This window comes from Erpetoichthys calabaricus, chromosome 9, assembly GCF_900747795.2.
Source record: "Erpetoichthys calabaricus chromosome 9, fErpCal1.3, whole genome shotgun sequence".
Lineage (NCBI taxonomy): Eukaryota > Metazoa > Chordata > Cladistia > Polypteriformes > Polypteridae > Erpetoichthys > Erpetoichthys calabaricus.
Genome location: NC_041402.2, coordinates 145104970 through 145129871, shown reverse-complemented (window position 1 = coordinate 145129871; position 24902 = coordinate 145104970). Strand labels below are relative to the sequence as shown.

The 24902-nt window shown below is 36.2% G+C and overlaps 1 protein-coding gene across 4 annotated transcripts in view; it reads left to right on the top strand.

The window, feature by feature from the left end:
* Window positions 1–569: 569 nt before the first annotated feature.
* Window positions 570–24902, top strand: part of zbtb44 (zinc finger and BTB domain containing 44) — a 90971-nt gene continuing 66638 nt past the window's right edge. For 2 of the 4 annotated variants that reach the window (XM_028810293.2, XM_028810295.2), the window contains exons 1-2: window positions 972–1106; window positions 19367–19512. Coding sequence is in view for 1 of the 4 variants with exons in the window: in XM_051931880.1 (XP_051787840.1) it covers window positions 956–1106 (151 nt within the window). In the remaining 3 variants the exon portion in view is untranslated. Of the gene's footprint in view, window positions 1107–19366; window positions 19513–24902 lie in introns of all 4 variants that reach the window. The other 2 variants (XM_051931880.1, XM_051931879.1) reach the window with 2 other exon arrangements.

The window sequence follows — 24902 nt, the reverse complement described above, 5'->3', positions numbered from 1 at the left end:
ACGAATAAATGGAGTTATTACAAAATATTGCAATAATGTAACCCTCTTAATATGTGTGAAAGAACTGTGCCACTGAGCAAGTTACTTACCCTGTCTGCGCCTTTAAATAAATTAATTAAAAGTACACGTAATGAATACATTACTTCCCGTAAATCACCGTTGTACGTTGTAAACTTCAGTGTTTGTCTGAAACATAAAAAAACCATCAACGATAAAAAGTTCCCCTTTATTATGAACAAAAGGATGATTGTTTTTTTCTTCATAAAATCTTTAATCTATTACAGTACACCGAAATCCGTTCTGATTTTATTTTAAGCACAACTTGATTATATTTGACTCGATTCCCTCTATTTTTTCAAAGAAAATCTTTTTTTATTAAATTTCTTTCTTTTGCAATATCATGTTGGATATGTCCGTAGTAGACTCGTTATGTAAAAAAAAAAAAATCAAAACTTAAAATGCTGATTTACTTCATTGATAATTCAAATGGTCACATGAAAGTTATCGAATTCATTTGCTTAGTTCTGTTGTGTTTATAGTTATTTTCTTCGCGCTGTTGCCAACACGTGACGTATAAAATAGGATGAACTAGTAAGAATACTTATTTAATCTCATAAACAATTAACTCAGGTGTTCTGACGCACAAAACTTTTTGGTAACGGTGAAATTCTACGTGCGGCATCATTCTAGCGGCGGCGGCGGCGCTGCTGGAGATGGCTTGCCCACGCTATGCATTATGGGACAAAAATAAAGTGCAAAAAATATCCGCAGAGGGAACAAAGAGAGAAAGAAGGAGGGAACATAAAGGGCTAACTGTAAACTTTGAAACAATTTATACGACTGACGGAAAAAATACACCGTGAACAAACACATTTGGAAATAAACAAAGAGATAACAGATAGGCAAGTGGCAAAGTAGGATAATGCGTTGCATAAACATTTCGATTTAGAAATGGATGTTTAATCAAAGGAGGGAAGCAGCCCGTGTCCGCGCAGAACCCGACTCCTGGTGTGTTTATCTCGGCCACGTACCTTGCTGCTATCCCCAGGCTTTCCGGAGAACAGTAGGCCGGACCCCCTCCCCTTCCTTCTCTGCGGCGTGGAAAGGTAAGCAACTTAGCGAGCCAATTTGTATGAGTGAGTAAAACAGAGGTAATTTGCATTTTTTCATATGATTGCCATCATCTGCTTGTCCTTAACATTCCGTTTAAGTAACTAGAATGCGATCTACTAATGGGGATATGTGATCAGTGATGCGAAACTAATGAAAATTCGCGTTTCAAGTTGTTTGATTTTCACGCAAGGTGTATTTTATGTTTATTTTTCAGAAAAAATTACGCAAACTTCACCACGGAATAGAAAAAAAAGCAGGCGACTTGCTTTACTAGTACCGTACATGGAAATCTGACAGCGTGTGGCAGTGCTACGATGTAACTGGAGTGAACCATGCTGCTAGTCCGAGCACATTGTTCTTCGCGGACGACTTTTCTAATTAAAACAAGCTTATTTTTTATCACTAAGGACGCAGCTCGTGAACGGTAATGCTACTTCAAGTCGGCTCCGATTTGCAGGCGCCAACACTGGGGGTTTATAAGGTAAACTGCAATGTAAGAGTGCTGAAAAGCTACTGCTAGATTAGGTTTTCATATCCCCGCCCCTTTCAAATCAAATATGAAAGTAAACAAACGAGATCGGAGAGAACTGGCCACTCAGTTGATGGCCCGTTCTGATCTTTTGAAATCGGTGTGCTAACTGTTTAGGGTTTTTTCACTTTTTTTCACCATTCCTATCATCCAGATGTATTTTTCGGTTATTATGAAAGCTCTTTGGAGTTATTAGTGAAGAAATCTGCAGGACCACGGAACCTGTGGTTTGAGAGATTCCACGATACTGATGAGCACGTAAAAATTACAACACATGTACTGCGTAATAAGTGCAATAATTTAGTAAAGTTTAGTTATGGAAAAAAGTAGTATCACTGTAAACACTCGTTATATAATGTCTTTCAGACCAATCAGTGCCCAAAAGCTAACAACTTGTTGGCAACTAAAGAATATTTGCAGGCACGTGGAATTAGATAATAAAGCAAGTCTGCATGGAAGATAAATAATAGTTATGATTACAACATAATTAAATGTATTTGGAGAATGTTGGATTTTATTTTAATCTTTTTATTTGCATTGGAGCTCTCATGTAATATTTGTAGTATTCAAGCAAAGTTGTTACTAGTAGTCTGGAAATTATTGCATTATTATGAAATGGCAGCCCTGCATTTTTTCCTATTACTACTCTGGTAATATTATAACTTTAATTTTAAAACTCATGAAAATTCATACTTTTTTTATTTTTCAGTGAACAGGTGAATGTTGTTGCTTATGTTCTTATTTTAGTCATGGAGTGGAAGATAGAAATTGTTTTGTTGTAAAATGTATAGAAATTTTAATCAAAATCTTTCTCAGACAGCCATTAACACTGGCTAGTATAAAATGTGTACCTACCAGTTTTACTCTGTTCCTCTTAACCCTTTCACTTTCAAGATACAGCACTGTCTAATGTTAATTCCATTGAAGCCTGGATGCTTTTAATCGAACCTTTTTGCACATGCATGCCATCTAAGTATTTAGTGCCAAACTGCCATGTTGTAATTGTCAATGAATACATCCAGAGTCAGGTATCTTGGGAAACTCACAGTGACTGTTTTTCTGTTGTAACACAATTTCCAGGTAATTTATCAGTTCTAGTTATGTATGAACAAACCTTCCTGGTCTAAATGTGCAAGATATAATGAAGGACATGTTAGATGCTTTGATATTTTTCCAAATGTAGCAATCTGTAGAGACTGTTTATGCAGTCAGATCTGTAACTGGCTGGATCATTTCTGTCACAAGGTTAGCTACTTGTAAAATGTCTGTAAATTAGAACGATTCTGAGGTAATGGAGTTGCTTTTTAAGTTCAGTTACCACTGGACATGTCCAAGTGCCATGTGCTTAATTGCCAAAATTACCTGCATTACAAAAGAGTGATCACAGTTGGCACTGAAATAGAGGTGTCTTTAGATCCTTGTGGCATTATATTGGCTTCTGCTGGTTTTTGTCTGAGGTATCTTTTAATGTATTTTTATGTTCTTTGTGCCTGTTGTGTCAATCTGGAAATTAGTACAATCACAGGATATAAGTATCAGCATTTTTTTTCTTTAAGCAAAAACTAATCTCATAATAGTGATCATGAATTATATCACACTTTTCCAGATTTTGTCCCGTTTTAAATCCGATTGTTATGTATGAAGACATTTGACTAGTAGAATTATTGTTATCTTGAAACGTGTGAACAGGCACATCCAAGTTAGCTTTTTGGATGTTTGACACTAAAGTCTCCAGACTATGGGGTTTAAATAGGCTATGTCAAAATTTTACAGCAGAATTACTTAGTATGCATGTATGTGTCTGTCACATGATGTTCTTATGTTAGTTGTAGCAGTGGTCTTCATTTATCTATTTTTAATATCCCCATATGTGACATGGAATCCTCCTTTGTTTGTAATATGTTGGGCCAAAAAGAGGATATGTGCCTAGATGTGTATCTTTATATAAATTACTTTGGATTAGTTGCATGCAAATCTAAAGTTCTATGGCAACCTTTGGTCAAATTATCAATTATTTTACCAAAGAGAATGGAAAGGCAGAATCTTTAAAAAAGAATCCTCTCTCCATAGATAGATAGATACTTTAGAGTGTACTGTCATAGAAAAGTTGCAGTATACAAGTGTCAGCACACCTAACAGTTCATATTTCCATCCTCAGTTGTGCTAAAGAACCAACTAAAAGACTGACAAGTAACAGTGAAATTTAAGTTTGTTTAATGAGCAATATTTTTTCAGAGAAATTGATGTGCAATTGTGTCTTTAGACTTCTTAAATCGTAATGGTTTGTGTTGTAGTTCATTAAGTGAAAGTCACACTCCATATTAAGGACAAAATATATCAATCTCAATTCCTTTTTAAAGATGACTTTTTGATTCATAGGTATGTAAACGTCCTTTTATTTAATTTCACTGTTACAATAAGCCTAGGAATATATGTCTACTATAATGTGATTTAAAGCATGATTGTATGTATATTTATGTTTATAACATTAAACACTTTCTTAAACAATTTTCAATATTATGCAATACCACAGCACAATGTTCATAAGTCAATTTGGTTTTCCAGTTTGGTTATAGTGTTTTTCTTTATTTGACTTTAGCAAAGCTTGAGTTTGAGCCATATAGTCCATTGGAATGTAGGACCATTGCATTTTGTTTCTTGTTCACTCCAGCTAATCAAGATGTACAGCATCAGTTATTACAAACAGGTATTACTTTGAAGATTAAGGTAGTGTGTAGACATTTTGTTTGTTTCCCTTCAGTGTCATTAATTCATTTTCACTTACGCAACCAGTGATTCTTCTCACTGTTGCTTCAAAATGAAAATGCTTGATAACAGTGGGGTTTAACACAATTTAGTAACAAGTTTGAGTTTGCTCACTTTTAAAATGATTTCTAGTAGCTCCCAGACTATTTTGTTAATCATTTTCTTGAATTTTGCCATTGGGAAAATGGTGTTTGTTCTTTTAGATTTATTAATAGTGCTTCATTCAACAGGACAGGTTTCCAGGGCAAATCAATTTATCAAACAATTGTGAAAAATAAAGCTTGACTTTAAAAATACTGAACCTACTCCTTTTAATGCTATTTAGCGTCACAGTGAACATTTATTGTAAGACAGAAACCTTCCCTGGATGTGTCCCAGAAAATCACAGAGCACACACTCATGCTGAATGAAGCCCTGCCAGTAAAATTTTAACAGTTAACCTAATGTGGACATCTTTGGAATATATACTATTAACAATGTAACATTATTAGACCAAAGAATGCAGTGTCCCTTCCATTTCATGTCCACAACTTACACATTTGTTATTTCTCATTTATAGATAACTTATCAGTGTTTGTTTTGCAACTTTTCACATAGCCATCAAGTTAATTCTTGCAAGATCTAGTAGTATTATCTCAGTAACTTGTTCATCAAGGTCAATCCTTTGTTTTAACCAGAGCCACCCATGGTTAATCTCTGTAGACAAAGTTGGAGCTTGTTAAATTCCAAGAAATCTTAGTTTGAATAGAACTTTAAATGTAATGTCAGTGTGGTAACTTTGGGTTTGGGTTGGGGTTTTTATTTTTTTTAGTACAAGTAAAGTATAGTTCCAGTGATATATCAACTATATTGAACTATGACTAAGGATTGCATAGAAATATTTTTGATATTTAGGCTTACTAAAGACACACCAGTTATAATATTACAGTTTACTTAGTGGTAGTTTATAATAATTTGTTTCTCCATATGTTTACATACTGTCATGGAAAAATGAAATGGCTTTCAACGATGTAGAACAGAAATGATATAATATTTGTTTTAAAGATTTTCATCATACAAATTATGAAAATGTGACATTCAGTGTTTTTCATCAGCTTTGTCCATTTGATTTAAGTTTGCATTATAGGCAGTTGTGGCAGAAGTAACACTTTTCACTTCTCATTTCAATAGTTCCAGAGTGCCTTATTTTATATACTGTATTTCAACAGGCAGCCAAAAGGAAGCCAGTTAGATTTCTGTGTACACATCAAACTAAAATATTCAAGAAAAATGTAGCTTTGCAAATATGATTGACACTTGCAGCATTGATATACTGTATTTTTATAGGAAAAACTCACACATTCAAGTTATAAGTCATGATAATGTTTATATTATCACCATGAAAAATTCTTTTGGTCCTCTGTAGTCCAATGTAATAACAAAAATAAGATAGCAAATAAATACATTCAGTAATTCAATAAAAAGAGAAGAAAAATGGTCACTTAGACTATATGTATGGAAACTGTTATAGTGTTGTATTGTAGTTTTTTTTTCCTTGGACTGCTGTTTACCATTAACATAAAACTGTTTAAAAACACCTTTGAAACTTACAGCCTGGGAAGTTCCCTGGTTAACCAGTGAAGGAATTTACAGGGATTCACTCACAACAACAATTTTGTAAAGTCAAAAAGAAAAATAGTAAAGGTTACTCCCTCACTACAAATACAAGGTTGGAGACCCATTGTTTTAACAAAGGCTACATAACCATACCATTATATCTTTAGCTGATATTTTGTTTTTTTTAACGTACATTTTCTTACCTTTTGCAGATACGTGTTTGATGCTGCTCCTTAACCAACTTCATTACATTTTCTAAGTCAGTATTCAAAGCAGCAGTGCTTGAGCACTCGAGAACTGAATTTGTGTTGTTTATTTATGTGTCACTTCTTATACTTTACAGTATTTGCTTCACAAAGAAGCACTCCAGACCGAAACTAAAGTGAAAAGCTGCAAGTAATAAACAATGACGTGAAGACGTGTGTTGCTTCATTTTTAGTGTTCCTTAAAGTTGTAATAAATAGTTTCTTGAGGATGTTCACTGAGCACCACATGCTTTACTTCACCTGCGAAGAATTCTTCTAAAAATACCATCTTTGAAAGTGATAGTAAGATGGCTTAACAATTTTCACCTTGACTATAAAGAGAACAACTTCCGAATTTTAAAATTGGTTTTGTTTCAGATATTTTTCCAACGCTAACTAAATTAAACAAAGTTGTGTTAAATAACTGCAAATTCATAATTTCATCATCTCCCAAAGTGTCATGTTTTACTTGCATGAACACGTAGCATGTTGTAAAGTAGTGCACTGTTATGTTTTGCATGCTTTACCAAGCTACTTTCTGGAAGTTCTTGAAAATTAATCTAGGTCTTAACCTGGGAAAAGCTGCCAGGTTGGCATTCTTGACCATGCTTGTTCATACTTGCATGGAGAATTAACTGGAAAATTCCTAGCATAGCCTGCATGGGTGAGAGGGGTCAAGCTACAAATGATCATTTAGATAACTTTCTGTTTTTCTGCATTGCAGGTTCTGGTACTTGACAATCTGGGAAAATTGAACTTAGAATGTAGATGATAAATAGGATCTGATCTGATCTGATCTGATCTAGATTTTTAGGACAAGTTCAGGATATACTGTAGATGTTCTTTAGAAATGTCATCAACCCAGAGAGCTCTGTTTAGTACATTCATCATAAACATGTTTCCAAATCCACAGTTCAGACCATAAGGCATAGTAGATCTGTTGCATATTTGTAAATGTAGAGTTGTATTTTACATGGTTCAGCTTACCCCATCCACATACACAGTGTAAATGAAGGCATTTTTTAGAGGTAGAAGTAGTATGGTTGACAGCTTAGTTTCTTCATGGCTTTTCTACGATTGACCAACATAACCTCACTAGCAGGGCAGGGTACTATTTATTATAAGTTATGCAGGACGTTTGAGGCATATAATTATTATGGACTACACACTCAAGGTAATAAATTGTATGTATAATCTTGTTGAGATCAGCTTGGACCTGGCTTAACTTTGTTTGCTGTTAGAGAATCATGGTGTCTCCATTTTTCCAATTGTTGTATGGAGTCTAGGTAATAATGAATTATACAAGTTTCATTCCTAGTCAGTGCTTGAAATTCAGTACAGGATTGCATGTATGCCACACAAAGTTAGTAATTCCTGCAAGTTCTAATTTTTAATGTGCAAATTTCCCACACATTTATATGATAAACACTCCTTCTTATTTGTTGCAAAAACATTCAACATCTTTTTTTAAATCACTATTTTATAACTATGCCAAATTTGTTACTTTGGCATTGACTTTAATTAATGAAAAGCTGCATACACTTTGTTGAGAAATTTTAAAGCAACACAATCATCAATTCTTTAAAATGTTTATAATGAGCTGACTGCCTATAAACCTGAATCTGAAAAGTAAAAATCAGTGATACATTATTATATAGCTGAGTTAAATGTACCACACAATATTGTTAGTTTTTCCTCTTTTTTTTTTTTCTCCTTTTCTTTACAATGCACCTCCTCCTGTTCGCCTCCCTTTACTGCACCCTTTACCTCCTGACTTTTACAGAAAAAGGTAATCATCAATAGTATTAGAACATTACAATAAAAGACCATACATGGACATGCAGTAAATTTTGTTTCTTTTCCTTTTAACACAGGGATAACTCTAATCTGTAATTTTCAACATTAATATAACCAAAACAATTATCCCATCCCCGTGTAAGTTGTTTTGTTTACATGTGTAGCTTCAAAATGCTGTGAACCTTTATGTAACATTGTCCTTAGCCTGTTGCACTCTATTTCTGTGTGTATTTGAAGAAGCTAGGACAGGTGTAGCAGAAGAAATAGCAGTTGACTGTAAGGGATGGGTTGGCACATATGAATCCTCTGGTTGTGTGGCTGAAGGTGGACTGAAATGGGCTGACATAGCTGGGGTAAGGTGAACTGCATTACAAATCTTGTCATCTGACAAAAGGTACAGTATGTGGCAGGGCCTTTCTGAGCGATTACCTGGAAAGGCTGACTGAACTTGGAGTGATCCTTTTGAACTATGCCTGGCTTTCTAATACGCACAGAACTCCCACATGTGAATGAAGGTGATCTTGCACTGTGACGCGTGTCTTTGTTTTTTATTTTTTCTTGTTTCTGGTGTACATGCTGTACCACACTAGTATGTTGCTTCAAAGGCACAGTTGGAAGCAGGTCTCTAACATTTAATTTAGTTATCATTGAGTGACCATGTAAGACTTCAGCAGGTGACTTTTGTATTATTGCATGTGCAGTAGCACGATATGTCTGTAAAAAATCAGTCACAAATGACGTCCAAGGCTTTCCATCAGCATTTGCAATTTGCAAAGTCTTTTAACACCCTGTTAAAATGCTTTATCTCACCATTTGCTTGTGGATAGTAAACACAACTTTGAGAGTGTTTGATGTCCCTATCCCTAAGAAACGCTTCGAATTCAGATGAAATAACCTGAGATCCATTGTCACTAACAATTTCCAATGGATTCCTTTCCCTACTGAAAACTGTGTGCAAAAATTTATAATGGTTGCTGAAGTAACAGGAGATGCAAAAGTAACCTCTGGCCACTTACTGAAGTAGTTGATAAGTGTAATTGCATAGCAAAAGTCATATGGTGCAGTTTGGAATGGCCCTACAATGTCAGTGGCAAGTTTGTCCCAAGCTGTATTTAGTATAGTCAGTGGTTGTAACAGCCATATTTGTATTAGCAGTTTTATCATGCTGTATGCAAGTTGTGCATGATTTGATAGTATCTTCCACTTAGGAGTCCATGCCAGGCCAGCAATATAAACCTCTGTGTGTCTGTTTTGTTTGTACAATCCCTTGATGTGTAAAATGTGCCAGATGAATCATCTTAGACTGTAACTCTGATGGAACAATGACCCGTTGAGTATCATGAATAATAAGTCCGTTATGTTCAGCCAACTCTGCCTGAATTCTAAAATAAGGAATAACAGCAGGTTCAAGTCTTTTTGAAGTATAAGGCTATTCTTTGGTAATATAAGTCTTGACCTTTTGTAAAATAGGGCATGCAGCACAAGCACTTTGAAACTGATCTGCAGTAACTGCAGCAAAGTCAGCAGATACCAGCGCAACAAATTTCTTGTCAGGGTTTTGTTCTAATACTGTCTCAGACAGTGGCAAGCGCTATAAGCAGTCAGCAGTGATATTTTCATGCCAAGGATTATACTGAATACTGCAGTTGAATGACACAAGTCACGCTGACCACCTTGCAATTCTCGGGCCCGCTGGCCCTTGCTAGTGAGTGATGTTGTTACTTGACAGTGATCAGTGCGTAAGGTAAAATGACATCCCACAAGTAGGTATGTCATTTTTTTGTGGCCCACATGCAAGAAAGAGCATCTTTTTCAAATGGGAAGTACTGTCTTTCACAGTCTGACAAAGTATGGAGTGCAAAGGCAACAATTTTCTGAACTCCACCATGATCTTGCATAAGAACAGCTCCAATAACATAATCCGAGGCATCTGTAGTTATAATTGTAGGCAATGAAGGTTCAATAATTGCAAGCACTGAACTGGGATCAATACGTTTCTTAACATGATTATACCTTTTTCTTGTGTAGAATTTGTCCAAGAAAATTCTTCAGAATTCCTAAGCAATACATGGAGGTTCCGCCATAGTGGCATAATTTGGAATGAACTGCGTAAAGAGTGTACGTCATGAGGTGGTGGAGCTTCAGTTACTGCATTTATGCATTCTACATTGGGCTGAAGGCCAGCAGAAGAAATTATATGGCCTAAAAATGTTAGTTAAATTTTTCTGAATTGACATTTATCCATATTAAACTGCAGCCCACTGTCATGAAAACAAAGGAGTGCTTCTTTTAACCTGCGTTCATGAACAAATGGTGGTTCCCCATAGACGAGAATGTCATCTAAGTTAATACTTCACCCCTGCCATGCTAGTATGAGGGACATCTTTTGCTGAAATTAATCCTGGAGTCCTGGATGCCAGTCCATAGGGTACTCTTTTAAAATGAAAAATTCCATCATGTGTTATACATACCATAATATCTCTCCTGTCCTCATGCAAATGTACTTGATGGTAAGCATTTTGAAACTCGATGGTAGAGAACATTTTAGCTCCTTGAAGCTGTGTAAACACTTCTTCAGTGTGTGGTAAAGGATGGCTATCTGTTACCACAGCTTTGTTTGGCTCATGTAGGTCTATCCATAGTCGTATTTCATGTGACTTTTTCTGGATTACTACTAATAGTGACACACAAGGTGAAGAATCCATTTTTTCTATAATGCTTTTATGTTCAAGCCTCTTTAACTTGTTAGAGACAGCCACATGGACAGAAAGTGGTAGACGAAGTTTCTGCAGAACAGGTGCTATCGCATGTTGTAGTTTAACCTTATGTATGAAGCTATTAGTGACACATGGTGTAGAAGCATTCTTAACCTTCATTACTGTCATCTTGTATAAAGCGTCATTGGGCATTTTCTTGGCTGCAATTTGTTCATGTCCATAGAAAGGTCCATGCCAAACTGAGCTGCTCCCAATGGCACAATTTAAAATGTAGCTTGTGTGTGATTTGTATCCCTTATAAAAAAAGTAATACATCCCAGTATGGGAATCAGTTACTGCTTGTAAGTCATTAGTTGCACTTTTGAATGGGCAGGTGGTACATTACTAAAATGCTGAAGGAAGAATTCTTGTGGCAGAATTGAAACTGCTGAGCCATTGTCCACAAGTAAATCTTCTTGAACTGGTTGGCTGCCAGCAGCTTACAGGGACACTATGTACCAGAGACCTTTTCACCATTGTGCAGCTGTAGTGTCATCAATACCAAAACAGTAAAGTCAGACACAGTAACTTATTGTATAGCACAAATGGATGTGGCACCATGACATACTTTAGCAAAATGTCCAAATTTACTGCACTGTCTTAGCAAGGTACATTTGAGATCCACAGCGATAACATGTTTTTTGTTGCACCTCAGTTAAAGGCTGGTCTGCTGTTGTTTGTTTTGCAGGTGCTCATACATTAAATGCAGGGTCCTGCATTTTTATGTTATAGTATTAAGAGACAATTCCGTATTTGCAGCCATGGCTTTAGCTTTAGCCACATCACGTTCAATTTGCCCAGCGATAGCAATCGCTTTTTGTAGTGTAAGGTCCGTCTCTAGTAGTAATTGCTGTTAAATGTAAGACATATTTGTTTTCTCTATGATTTAGTCTCTGAGCCTGTCATCTGTTAATGTGTCAAAATCACAATTAACAATGAGCTTGCGCAATGCGGCAACATATTGGAAAATGGATTCACCAGGCTTTTGTGTTCTTTCATGAAACTTACTTCTTTCAGCCACAGCATTCACTTTTGGAATACTGTAAGTCTTTTAGTGAAGCAAGAGCAGCAGCAAATGTACAGTATCATCAGTAACAGCAAGAGTTTAGAAAATACAGTCCCTAGGCACTGAATTAACAGGGTGCGTTTACATTTATCCTATAGCAGCATATCATTAAGAACTAGGACATAGTTGTCAAACTTCATAATTCAAGAGTTAAAGTGTTATTGCAGGCTCACCTAGAGTTTCGAGAGATGTGTGAGCTGGTTAGAGTCCAAAAGTCTCCATCCTCGTTGCCAATATGATGCATAGCTGAATTAAATGTACTATGCAATATTATTAGTTTTTCCTCTCCTTTTCTTTATTCTCCACTTCCTCCTCTTCACCTTTCCTCACAGTGCCCTCTACCTCCTGACAAATTACATCAGTGTCTCACATACACACAAGTGACAATGTAAAAATTAACTGTAGAAGGCTACAACATCTCAAACTCTGAAAAGAACGGCATTTTATCATAAAAATTAGGGCTTTCCTACAATTCACTTTTACATATTCTTCTGGCCCTTTGATAATGTATATTTAGAAAAGTAAATATGTTCATTGGCAAAATAATAGTCAATTGTCAGTGGAGATACTCCATTGTAATATACATTCACAGACTTTGAAATGGGACCCCTACCCAGCCTTCCAAAGTAGTTTACATTTACATGAAGGTAGTAAAAGTTATTATCTGTTTTTACCTACCTCTTTAATTTAATATTGTTTTTTTGTATCAGTATGCTGCTGCTGGAGTATGTGAATTTCCCCTTGGGATTAATAAAGTATCTATCTATCAACTAAGGTGTTGTACCGTGTTAGCTATTATAAATTGTAGTGAGAATTCAAGCTACATGACACCTTTTTATTGGCTAACTAAAAAGATTACAATATGCAAGTTTTAAAGGCAATTACATCTTTCCTGAAGAAGGGGCCTGAGTTGCCTCAGAGCTTGCATATTGTAATCTTTTTAATTAACCAATAAAAGGTGTTATTTTGCTTGCCGTTTCACTATTTACATGAAGGGAAATAACTGAACACTAAATAAAAGATACTACTTTTGTGAATAAAATTTGATGCATTTTCATTTGTTTAATACCATCATATATATTTTTACAGTAGAGCTATGTCCACTAGAAAATAATTTCTAAACCACCTCATCTTGTGACCCATGTAAACTGTCATTTGATCACTGGTTGCTGTCATTGGGGTCGCCAGTTCCCCAAGTGGTGATCTAATATTCGCCCTCAATTCACACCAGGGCATCCCCTCTCCCAGCTATTACATTTGCTAACCTTTTCATCATGGGGGACAATGCACACCCCCACTCTTACTTTTGTGCTCATTTTAACAAGGGAGAGCCATACACTTTTGGATCATGAAAAACTTTTAAAAGGGTAAACTGGGTAGCAACACCATAAAGGTTAAGAAACACTGCCGTAAAAGACAGCCATAAAACACTGTTGTCAAACTTAGATCCTGTATATCCACAGTGGCAGCAGATTTTCATTATAGGTACTTCCTTAATTAGTAACCATTTATTGTTGCTAATACAACTTTTTGAGACTTGCTTTTTAAGATCCAGAAACCTTCCTTGTTTCCAGCAGCCAAACAATAATGAGATGCAAAGCAATTTAAAAGATGACCAGCTAACACGATCCAGTATTCACCAGTGTGTACAATATCTGTTTCGATAAAATATTTTAAATAGAAAAATGTGAAAGCTTGAAAAATGTTGATCTCTTAACTATTTTGATGGTGTTCTTGGGGGAAAAAAAAGAAAATCAACAGTTTTGAAAATGTCCGTGTGGGAAATTGAGAGGACTAGCAAGCTACTATATTCAGTAACATCTTATTAACACCCTAAGTTAATTGGGTATCTATTGGTTAAGGAAAAATTAAGAATGCAGCCACAGTGACCCACCATGGTCTGACCTTTACACCCCTACCCAACAAGTTTTATTTTCTTAACACTAGGATTACCAGAGCCTACAAAAAAACTTGTAGATCCGGCTTACCTTAAATCCCATCTCACCTGTCTGTCAGCGTCTTTTTTTTTTTTGTCCTGTAAATGTGCCGATCAAGACAAGAAGCAAGCAACCTGCTATTCCATCCCCCCCACTGCCGCAGAATGTGCACAAAGTTCTCCCAGCTCATGCCTTGATTATCTGGGAGTGAAGTGCTGGAGTTTTAGAGTGGAAATAATAGATCATTATTTTGAACACACGCATTTCATGTGTGTTCCGTTTCTACAATAATCTGTATAAACACGTTGTTAAAACAAACGTTTTTTTTTCATATTTTAATAGTAAATGACAAAATGTTGGCATAAACTATATAATGTGTGAAGCCTGAAATCCAAAGATCAAATATACAGTACTGTGCAAAAGTTTTAGGCAGGTGTGAAAAAATGCTGTAAACAAAGAATGCTTTCAAAAATGGAAGTGTTAATCATTTATTTTCATCAATCAACAAACTGCAGTGAATGAACAAAAGAGAAATCTAAATCAAATCAATATTTGGTGTGACCACCCTTTGCCTTCAAAACAGCATCAATTCTTCTAGATACACTTGCACACAGGTTTTGAAGGAACTCGGCTGATAGGTTGTTCCAAACATCTTGGAGAACTAACCACAGATCTTCTGTGGATGTAGGCTTCCTCACATTGTTCTGTCTTTTCATGTAATCCCAGACACACTCGATGATGTTGAGATCAGGGCTCTGTGGAGGCCATACCATCACTTCCAGGACTTCTTGTTCTTCTTTACGCTGAAGATAGTTCTTAATGACTTTGGCTGTATGTTTGGGGTCGTTGTCCTGCTGCAGAATAAATTTGGGGCCAATCATACGCCACCCTGATGGTATTGCATAATGGATAAGTATCTGCCTGTATTTCTCAGCATTGAGAACACCATTAATTCTGACCAAATCTCCAATTCCATTTGCAGAAATGCAGCCCCAAACGTTCAAGGAACCTCCACCATGCTTCACTGTTGCTTGCAGACACTCATTATTGTACCGCTCTCCAGCCCTTCGACGAACAAACTGCCTTCTGCTACAGCCAAATTTTGACTCATCAGTCCAGAGCACCTGCTGCCATTTTTCTGTACCCCAGTTCCTATGTTTTCATGCATACTTGAGTCGCTTGGCCTTGTTTCCATGTCGGAGGTATGGTTTTTTGGCTGCAACTCTTCCATGAAGACCACTTCTGGCCAGACTTCTCCGGACAGTAGATGGGTGTACCTGGGTCCCACTGGTTTCTGCCAGTTCTGAGCTGATGGCACTGCTGGACATCTTCCGATTTTGAAGGGTAATAAGCTTGATGTGCCTTTCATCTGCTGCACTGTTTCCTTGGCCGACCACTGCGTCCGCGATCCTCAACGTTGCCCGTTTCTTTGTGTTTCTTCAAAAGAGCTTGAACAGCACATCTTGAAACCCCAGTCTGCTTTGAAATCTTTGTCTGGGAGAGACCTTGCTGATGCAGTATAACTACCTTGTGTCTTGTTGCTGTGCTCAATCTTGCCATGACATGAAACTGTCTTCCACAACCTCACCTTGGTAGCAGAGTTTGGCTGTTCCTCACCCAGTTTTAAGCCTCCTACACAGCTGTTTCTGTTTCAGTTAATGACTGTTTCAACCTACATGTGACATTGATGATCATTAACACCTGTTTGGTATAATTGGTTGATTATACACCTGACTATAATCCTACAAAATCCCTGACTTTGTGCAAGTGTACCTATAAGAATTGACGCTAGTTTGAAGGCAAAAGGTAGTAACACCAAATATTGATTTGATTTAGATTTTTCTTTTGTTCGCTCACTTTGCATTTTGTAAATTGATAACAATAATCAATCATTATTTATATTTCTGAAAGCATTATTTGTTTACAGCATTTTTTCACACCTGCCTAAAACTTTTGCACAGTACTGTACACTTTCACAAAAGGTTCAAGGACAATACAAGAGCTTCCGTGGCGTAGCGGTAAGATCTGCTGACTTCCCGGTTCGATATAGACTGACTCCTATATTTGCCGTTTTCAGTAGTGAGCTACTCTTATTGTTAATACTAGCAGGAGTACCCCGCGTTGCCCGGGAATTTCCAAAATGAAAGAAACAGAACATAGAAATCGAACAAAAATTTTTTTGATTGACATTTTATTGTAATAGGTTTATAAGTGGTCATTTTAGAGGCTTTAGATACACTATATTTTTTGTTTTGTCTTGGGGTTCAGAAAATGAACAAATTGTGAGGATTGCTCACTATTGAACATACTACGTAGAGTTGACTGGGTCTTTCACATTTTACATCCATATGGCAGGTCCCCTTCACGCGATGAAAGCAGTCGGCTTTCTCATACTTGAGAAACATTGGTAAAGAGGTATGCACAGAGACCAAACGTGGCGCTAGATGACACCGCTGTTAATGTCTGTTGCAAATTGCAGCCATCTTGTCGATGATAAGTACGGGGACGTTTGGCGAACGTTGTGTCGGTCAAAAGGTGTCCTGCACTTGACCAAGGACATTTTTCCCATCCAAACATACCCCATGACCTTCTCCTGGTCACAGAGCAGCCCCATGCCCAGTCTGGTTGCAATCGGACGCCCGGTGCAGATTTGTATGGCGGACAAACAAACATAGACTCTGCTTTATATATTAGTTTATACAGCACACACATACATTTGGTTTGTGTCTGTAACAGACGGTGTACATTTATAGGACTTGTAAAAATTACCGTTTTTCGTTTCACTTTTATTCTCTCAGTCATGATACATACTACCACCCCCCAGGGATCTGATGCTGTTAGTTTTTATTTGAAACTGGGAATAACTGTAGATGTGAGTGGTGTTTTGAGGCAATGGAACTGGACATTTTCTGATCTGGATGGATAAAAGCTGACACACAAACGCTGGTGAATCTGCCTTCTTTGTATCTCACCATCACTTGATTTTTTTTTTTTTTATTCAGTTTTATTGAGTGTTCCTGCTCACGCTGAATTAGTATCTATCTATCTATTCACCTTATGGTCTATGAAAAACAGAAACATAGGTATATATGATATTTGGAATTATTCATTTTATGACCTGTATAGTACATTTCGGAAAACATTGTGGCACGGACGCAACATTATTCATATTATTCATATTCATTCGCATAACATCTTGCGGTTGTAATCGGTGACCATGTGTGTGTGTGTTTTTTTTTCCCCCAATCTTTCCAGTCTCCATGTTGCTGAATGGTGCTGTTTCTTTTGTACTTTAGGACATACAGAGGAAAGAATAGTACAGAGAGGTCAGTTCAGCGCTATATGCAATCATCAAATTCAAATGTTAAAAGAACGGTCCTTCCATGTGTGTGTGTGTGTGTGTGTGTGAACTGTTAACATTTGAATTTGATGATTGCATATAGTGCTGAACTGACCTCTCTGTAGGCCTACTATTCTTTCCTCTGCATGCCCTGGAGTACAAAAGAAACCACACCATTCAGCGACATGGAGACTTGCAAGATCGGGGGGAACACACGGTCACTGATTACAACCGCAAGATGTTATGCGAATGAATATATATAATATGAATAATGTTCCGTCCGTGCCACAATGTTTTCCGAAATGTGCTATACAGGTCATAAAATGAATAATTCCAAATATCATATAATACCTATGTCTGTTTTTCATAGACCATAAGGTGCATACTAATTCAGCGTGAGTAGGAACACTCAATAAAACTGAACAAAAGAAATCAAGTGATGGTGAGATGTGAAGAAGGCAGATTCACTAGCGTTTTGTGTGTCAGCTTTTATCCATCCGGATCAGAGAATGTCCAGTTTCATTGCCTCCAAACACCACTCACATCTACAGTAATTCCCAGTTTCAAATAAAAACTAACAGCGTCAGATCCCTGGGGGGGCGGTAGTATGTATCGTGATCGAAAAAAAACTAACTTTTTCAAGTCCTATAAATGTACACCGTCTGTTGCATACGCAAACCAAATGTATGTGTGTACTGTATAAGATTAACAATAAGAGCAGCTCACTACTGAAAACGGCAAATATAGGAGTCAGTCGGGATCGAACCGGGAACTCCTGATTACAAGTCAGCAGATCTTACCGCTACGCCACGGAAGCTGTTGTATCGTCCTTGAACCTTTTGTGAAAGTGTTTATTTGATCTTTGGACTTCAGGCTTCACACATTAATATAGTTTGCCAACGTTTTGTCATTTACTACTAAAATATGAAAAACATTTCTGTTTTAACAATGTGTTTACACAGATTATTTTAGAAATGGAACACACATGAAAAACATTTGTTCCAAATAACAATCTATTATTTCCACACTAAAACTCCACTTCACTCCCAGATAATCAAGGCATGAGCTGGGAGAACTTTGTGCACGTTCTGCGGCAGTGGGGGATGGAATAGCAGGCTGCTTGCTGCTTGTCTTTATCGGCACATTTACAGGACAAAAGACGCTGACGGAGAGGTGCGATGGGATTTAAGGTGTGCTGGATCTACGAGTTTTTTCGTAGGCTCTGGTAATTCTAGTGTTAAGTGTTTGTTCCTGGAATTTTATTTCCTGTCCTCCTTTGCCATTTGACCACAGAATATATTTTCAAATAGCCACAGAGTTTTGCCATAATAACCATTCAGTATTTTTTCTTTCTATTGTAATCTCTATTATTTGTAAAGCACTTTGACCTTCACATCTGTATAAAAATTTACCATGTAAACAACTTGTTTTTGTTACAGCCCAAAGTGTTCCATAGTAAAACTGTATTTATTCACATACTTTCAGTTTTATAATTTATGACTTGCAACCCGGTTTTATGCTTTCATGTTACACTGTTCTACAAATTAGAACCTTTTTAATGCCAGGGTAGCATTTATATATAGAACAGAATGCTATATGGGAATTGTTCAGAAAACACTCCTAGAATTTTGCCACTGACGTACATTTTCTGCTGAGAGATTTAAATTACACATAAGTACCCTTAGTTTTCATTTCACTTCACTATTAAAGAGTCATTTTTAAAGATAATTGATAAGAAATCTCCATCCTTTCATTTCCTGAGCCAACTTATTCCAATACCATTTGGGGGCAGGAGCATATTGTCGCGGCACTGGGCACAAGGCAATGGTAAATCCTTCAGTATATTTTAATGTGGTTAACTAAAATCGAATAATAGTGAATTTAAGGTGCTGTATTTATTATGTTTGTGTGTGTGGTGAATGATCTTTTCAGTTATTTAAATTTATGTGAAGGCCTAATCAAATTCCATATACATATAAAAAGCTGAAATATTAATTTCCTAAGCTAACTGCCTTTGAAGTGTTGATTTATTGTACATTTATTTTTTAATAGTATTTTTTTGCATCAATAGCTATATGCCAGTATATGGATTGCTTGTGGTGAATTTAAATATAACCTGACAATATTTAAAAATATTAATGACTAAATCTAATTTTGCCATAAGTTGAGTAGTTACAGTATGACTTCTTAATCCAATCATTATTTCTTTGTGTCTTCACAGGTTTTTAATTTTATTGACTCTGCAGTAATTTAGTAGATTCAAGAAATGAATTATGTACAGACTTTGTTTGCTATACTGTGTACATAATGTACATTTGAAAGAAAATTTTACATTTTATTGAAAATTTCTTCAGTCTCCACAGGAAGGTGAGATTCAGATTAAGACCATTACGGTATAGTTGATCAAATTTGCAAAAGTGTGTTATTTTATATGTTAAAATAGATATTCAGTGGTATTTATACAGTACATTCATTATTAAATAATGTATATTTCAGTTATCTTAACATTGAAACAATGAAAATGTGCCTGTAGGTTTTAATGTATGTAAGAGTACAGAGGTTACAGTTTAATTTTAAACACATGTCCTGATGAATCAAAAATCAGAATATATTCACTACTTCACATTTTACCATATGAATTGCATCTCACCGAGTTTCACTTTAAAATTATTGCACTTGCTGGTTGTATGTATGATTATCTATTTACATTTTATTTCAAATAGAAGGTTAACTTACTTACATGTTTGTTGAATCTGCTTTTATTGTCAATAGCAACTGATAATAGGGTCTTATATATGTACATTTCAGTTTGAGTTAAGTTTAGTTATTGTTAAGCAATTCGGATTTACAAGATAAGTGTCAACAATGTAAAGTTTAAGGAGTTTGTGTGTGCATGTACTGTATATATAGTAGTACAATGGGTAGATCTTTCACTTCGTGGGTTCAGCATCCTGAATTCAATTACTGCACTTGGACATTGTCCTTGTGGCATTTGCAAATTCTTAATGCATCTACTTGGGTTTTCCTCAGGGTACTGCAGTTTTCCTTTAACATTCATAAAGATGTATAGGTTAGAAGTATTGGTTAATTCCAAAGTAGCCTATGCATTGGTGTGAGTGTGCAATTGGCCTTGTGATGGACTTGGCACCATGTCCAGGGCCACTTTATGCATTACACCCATTCCTGTTGGAATTAACACTAGGCAATTGTAATCCTGAATTGGATTAAGCACATTTGAGAATGATATGTTAACTATATATTCACATACACAAAGTTTCATTTGAATATCCATCCATCCATTTTCCAACCCGGTGAATCCGAACACAGGGTCACGGGGGTCTGCAGGAGCCAATCCCAGCCAACACAGGGCACAAGGCAGGAACCAATCCTGGGCAGGGTGCCAACCCACCGCAGTTCATTTGAATATGTGCAATGTTTTTTTTTCATTATCACTAAGTATGTAACAAAGAAAAAATTGTATGACTATAATGTTTCACTGCAATATGTTTTAAATTATGTTTAATGTAATAAAAAAGTACCTGTCAACATGCTTGACTACTTGACATACTATACTTTTGGATAGCACAATATTGGTATTCATGAGACATGAGAATAGTACAATGGTTTACATACTTTTATTCTTAAAATCATAAGAATAAACATATATTTTAATATATAATTTATAGACTATATGCCAACAGTTTTTGGAATGCTCCTCTAATTATGTTAGAAGATGAGGGAGTGAAGTGATTAAGATATGTTACAGATTGGCTACTGTACCATTTGACCTGTCAGGTTTTTGTTAGGTAATTAGTTTGAAATAGTTGTATATTTGGTTTTGAAAACATAATTGTACATTTGATTATCAAGATATTAAAAAAATGTTTTGCTTCTAATGAGGCCAATTTGAAGGAGCTGATTTATTTGAATTTGGCACAGTAGATACTAGGAATGTCACAATCCCAGAATTTTTATATTGGACACCAATACCAGTGAAATCTCACAACACTCCATACTTATTTGATAACGTAGCAAAGACAGAAATCTCATTCATTTTATTAAACATACCTCAATTATTCAAGTGAATAATATAGTTCCTTTTTCTGTAATAGATTATCATATATGTAAATACTAATAGTAACTGCTTTAAAATACCGTATTGGTGTATTCATCAAGTAGTTATAGACATATCATTTTAGTAATTTAGTATTGGTATTTATAAATATTAAAATACAATACAGGGCTTGAATTTAATTTGTGATAGATGTTTAGATCCACCAGTGTAGTAACAACTGGGGTAAGTTAGAAACTTTGTGGGGTTTTCAGTATAGGATTTATAAAGAATTATATAATCATGGATTACCTGATTTGTCTTAAGATATGCATATAAATTTATTCTGATGTTTTCTCTTCAGTACATGAAAAATATTGTTTAACCTCCTTAGCGTTAAGGCCCAAGCATTACTTGGGCTGCAAAAACCATGCTAAAAGCATTAGTCAACAGATGCGTCTTGCGTTAGCATTAGAACTGACAATCACTCGGACTGTGAAAGTGCTGTCAGTGCTGCCATTTTTGGTGAAATTATGTCTGAGTGTAGGTTTTCACTTACAAAATGTCTGCACTTTACAACAATGAAGACTTTGAGAACACCCATCCAGCACCCAAAACGAAGAAAATTTGGGAGATATATCAGGCGATTGTAGTAAAATTTTGGAGTGTTTACATTCCGGACAGTGATGTCGGCATCGATGAAAGTCTTATGGCTTATATGGGCAGACTGTCATGGATACAGTACATCGTGTCAAAAAGAGCAAGATTTGGCATAAAGTTTTGCAAGCCTTATGAATCTAATGCTGGATACATTTGGAATTCAGTTCTGTATATAGGGAAAGGGACAATGTTTGATCCAGCATACAATCTGTACGGCATTGCTGCATCACCGGTGCCAACTTTGATAGATGCTCTGCTGGATCAATCTTACTTTGTAACCATGGACAATTTTTATACTTTGCCAGAGCTATTTGCAGTCTTGCTGCAAAGAAAGACTGACGCTTATGGAACAGTGCATCGTAACCATTGTGACATGCCTGAAGACTTTGGCAGAGCTAAAGTACAGCAAGGTGCGTTAGTAGCTTGGCAAAAGTGTAAAGTACTTGTGCTGAAATGGAAGGACAAGAAAGATGTTTGTCTTTTTAGCACAGTACATAATGCAGCTATAGTCACTGTACAGGCAAAAGGCAACAAGTAGGTTATGAAGCTTTCTGCTGTGGTCAACTACAATAGCATGATGGGCGGCGTAAATCGTGTGGATCAAGAATTGACTTTCTATCCCGTTATGCGGAGGCAACAAAAGAAATGCTACAAAAAGATATTTTGTCATCTGGTGGAACAGTGCATTTGGAATGCATTCGTGTTATACAAACAAAAAACTGGCAAAACTGTATCTCATGCAATCTTTACATACCAGCTTGTAGAACAAATCATTGCCGCACATCCACTGTCCACACTACCACTAAAGAGAAGTAGTCAACCCAGCACATTGTAGATCAATCCAGAGAGTCTTATTTGTAGACATTTTATTGATTATATCTCTCTATTATAAAAAAAAAAAAAAAATCCTGGGAGAGAATGACTAGGGATATGAGAGGTGAATCTTCACGTGAAGATCATGAAAGAGATTGGCCACGGAGCGTCTCGCGGGGACCTTAAACATGAGACTTTGTGCCAAGAGATTGATTCAGGGCTGTCTCGTGGGGACATAGAACATGAGATTCTTGCAAGACACCCCCTACTTGAAACCAATGTCAAATAAGACCACGGGCAGCAAAACACTCAGTCGTGTCAAGGCTTTGAGCATACACAGATCCAGAGAAAGAGCAGCGCGGAGAAAAGAGACTGAAAAGCGTTGGAGAGAAAAAAATGCAAAAAAGAAAAAGAATAATTAGGTGCAAATTCAGAAAATAACTAATAATCCGTCCGGAACAAGTGGAATTGAAAAAAAAAAGCACATCCAATCGGGCTCAGAAATAAAAGACAAAGTATAACTTCATAAAGACGTTCAAAAATGTTGGCACTATACACATGCTGAGGAGGTTAGAGATTATGAAAGCAGTGGAATTCGAAAGGCTCAAGAAAAAACCGATGGTAAGATACACAAGCAGAGAAAGGTAATGAATATGAAAGCAGGAAAATTCGAAAGTATTGTAGCGTCACTTCCAGGTTTTTTTTTTGTTTTTTTTTGGAGTGACTGTTAGGTTTGATTGAAGGAGGGCGGTGTACAACATGGAAGACTGACAACGGGATATTGATTGATGCGGTAAGGGGGGGGGGGGGGGGGGGGGTGTTTGGGGTTACAAAGCCGGCGTTTTTTTCTGGATTGTTCAAGTAGTACTAGGGTGTTGTACCATGTTAGCCTTTGTATTCTTTTTAGTTAGCCAATAAAAGGTGTCATTTTGCTTGGCTTTTCTCTTGATTGTTCAAGTAAAACTTTTGTGAGACTTTACTACGTCTGTGTGTGTGTGTTTTTTTTTTTTTTTTTTTTTTTATATACTTTTCAAGCTGGACGCAGAGGTCGCTACAGCATCAAAAACAGATAGTAAAGATCACATTAGCACAAACAAAAGGAAATTATTACTCGAAAAAAGGGAAAATAATCATAATGGACCAGGTGTAATTGAAAAAATAGCAGGACGAAGTGAGATCAGAAATAGAAGACAAAGAGTAGAAAACAAAGTAAAACGTCATAAAGAGATTAAAAAACAAGGGGGCCAAACACATGCAGAGCAGGTTAGAGATAATGAAAACAGTGGAATTCAAAAGACTCAAAAAAAACATAGGCGTGAAACACATGCAGAGCAAGATACAGAATATGAAAGCAGAAAAAAATGAAAGTGTCAAAACAAAGAAAGTAAACATTGCATTAACGCAAAGAAAGAGAAATTATTACTCGGAGAAATAACGAAAAGGCAAATAGAGATAGAATAGATGGACATGGGTGATATGTCTGAAGTATGTAAATATTGTAAGGCAAGTTTAAGTCACAGAATTTCAAAAACGGGGTTTACCTCGCATGCATTTATTGGTTACTTTGCAAAAAAAAATTATTAACTGTTGATGATGTAGATCGTTTTGTCTGTGCTGAAATTCCAAACAGAGAAACCTATACTGAATTATGGTACAAAGTCATTAAACACATGGCTCACGGACCTCATTTAAAAGATTCAGCATGTTGGGACTCTAAAGATTCCAAATATTGTTTTAAAGAATTTCTGAAATAAAAGTGAAACTAATGAAATGGCAACAATTCAAAGAAAAAAAAAAAATCTTAAAAGTGTGTATCTGGAAAACCAAACACAGGGGTTGACGAGCGAAGCCCCCTGGTACTACCTCTAATAGAAAAAAAACATAATCTAACTTACACCTGTGCAGTGTGCTGTTCAAAAATCTGGAAAGAAAATCAGAAAAGAAACAAGCTATTATTGTTCCAACTGGGATGCTGGATTGTGTCTTTCACTGTGCTTTAAGGTTTATCACATAAAGGACTCATTTTGGGATTATATACCGTTTTGGCATCACTAGTAGTATTATTATTACTGTTATTTTTTTTTTGTTATTGTTTATTTCATATTTTTTTCATCATTATTGTTATTATTTGTATCTATACTAATAAAAGGCAAAACCCTCACTGACTGACTGACTGACTCACTCACTCACTCATCACTAACTCACCAACTTCCCGTGTAGGTGGAAGGCTGAA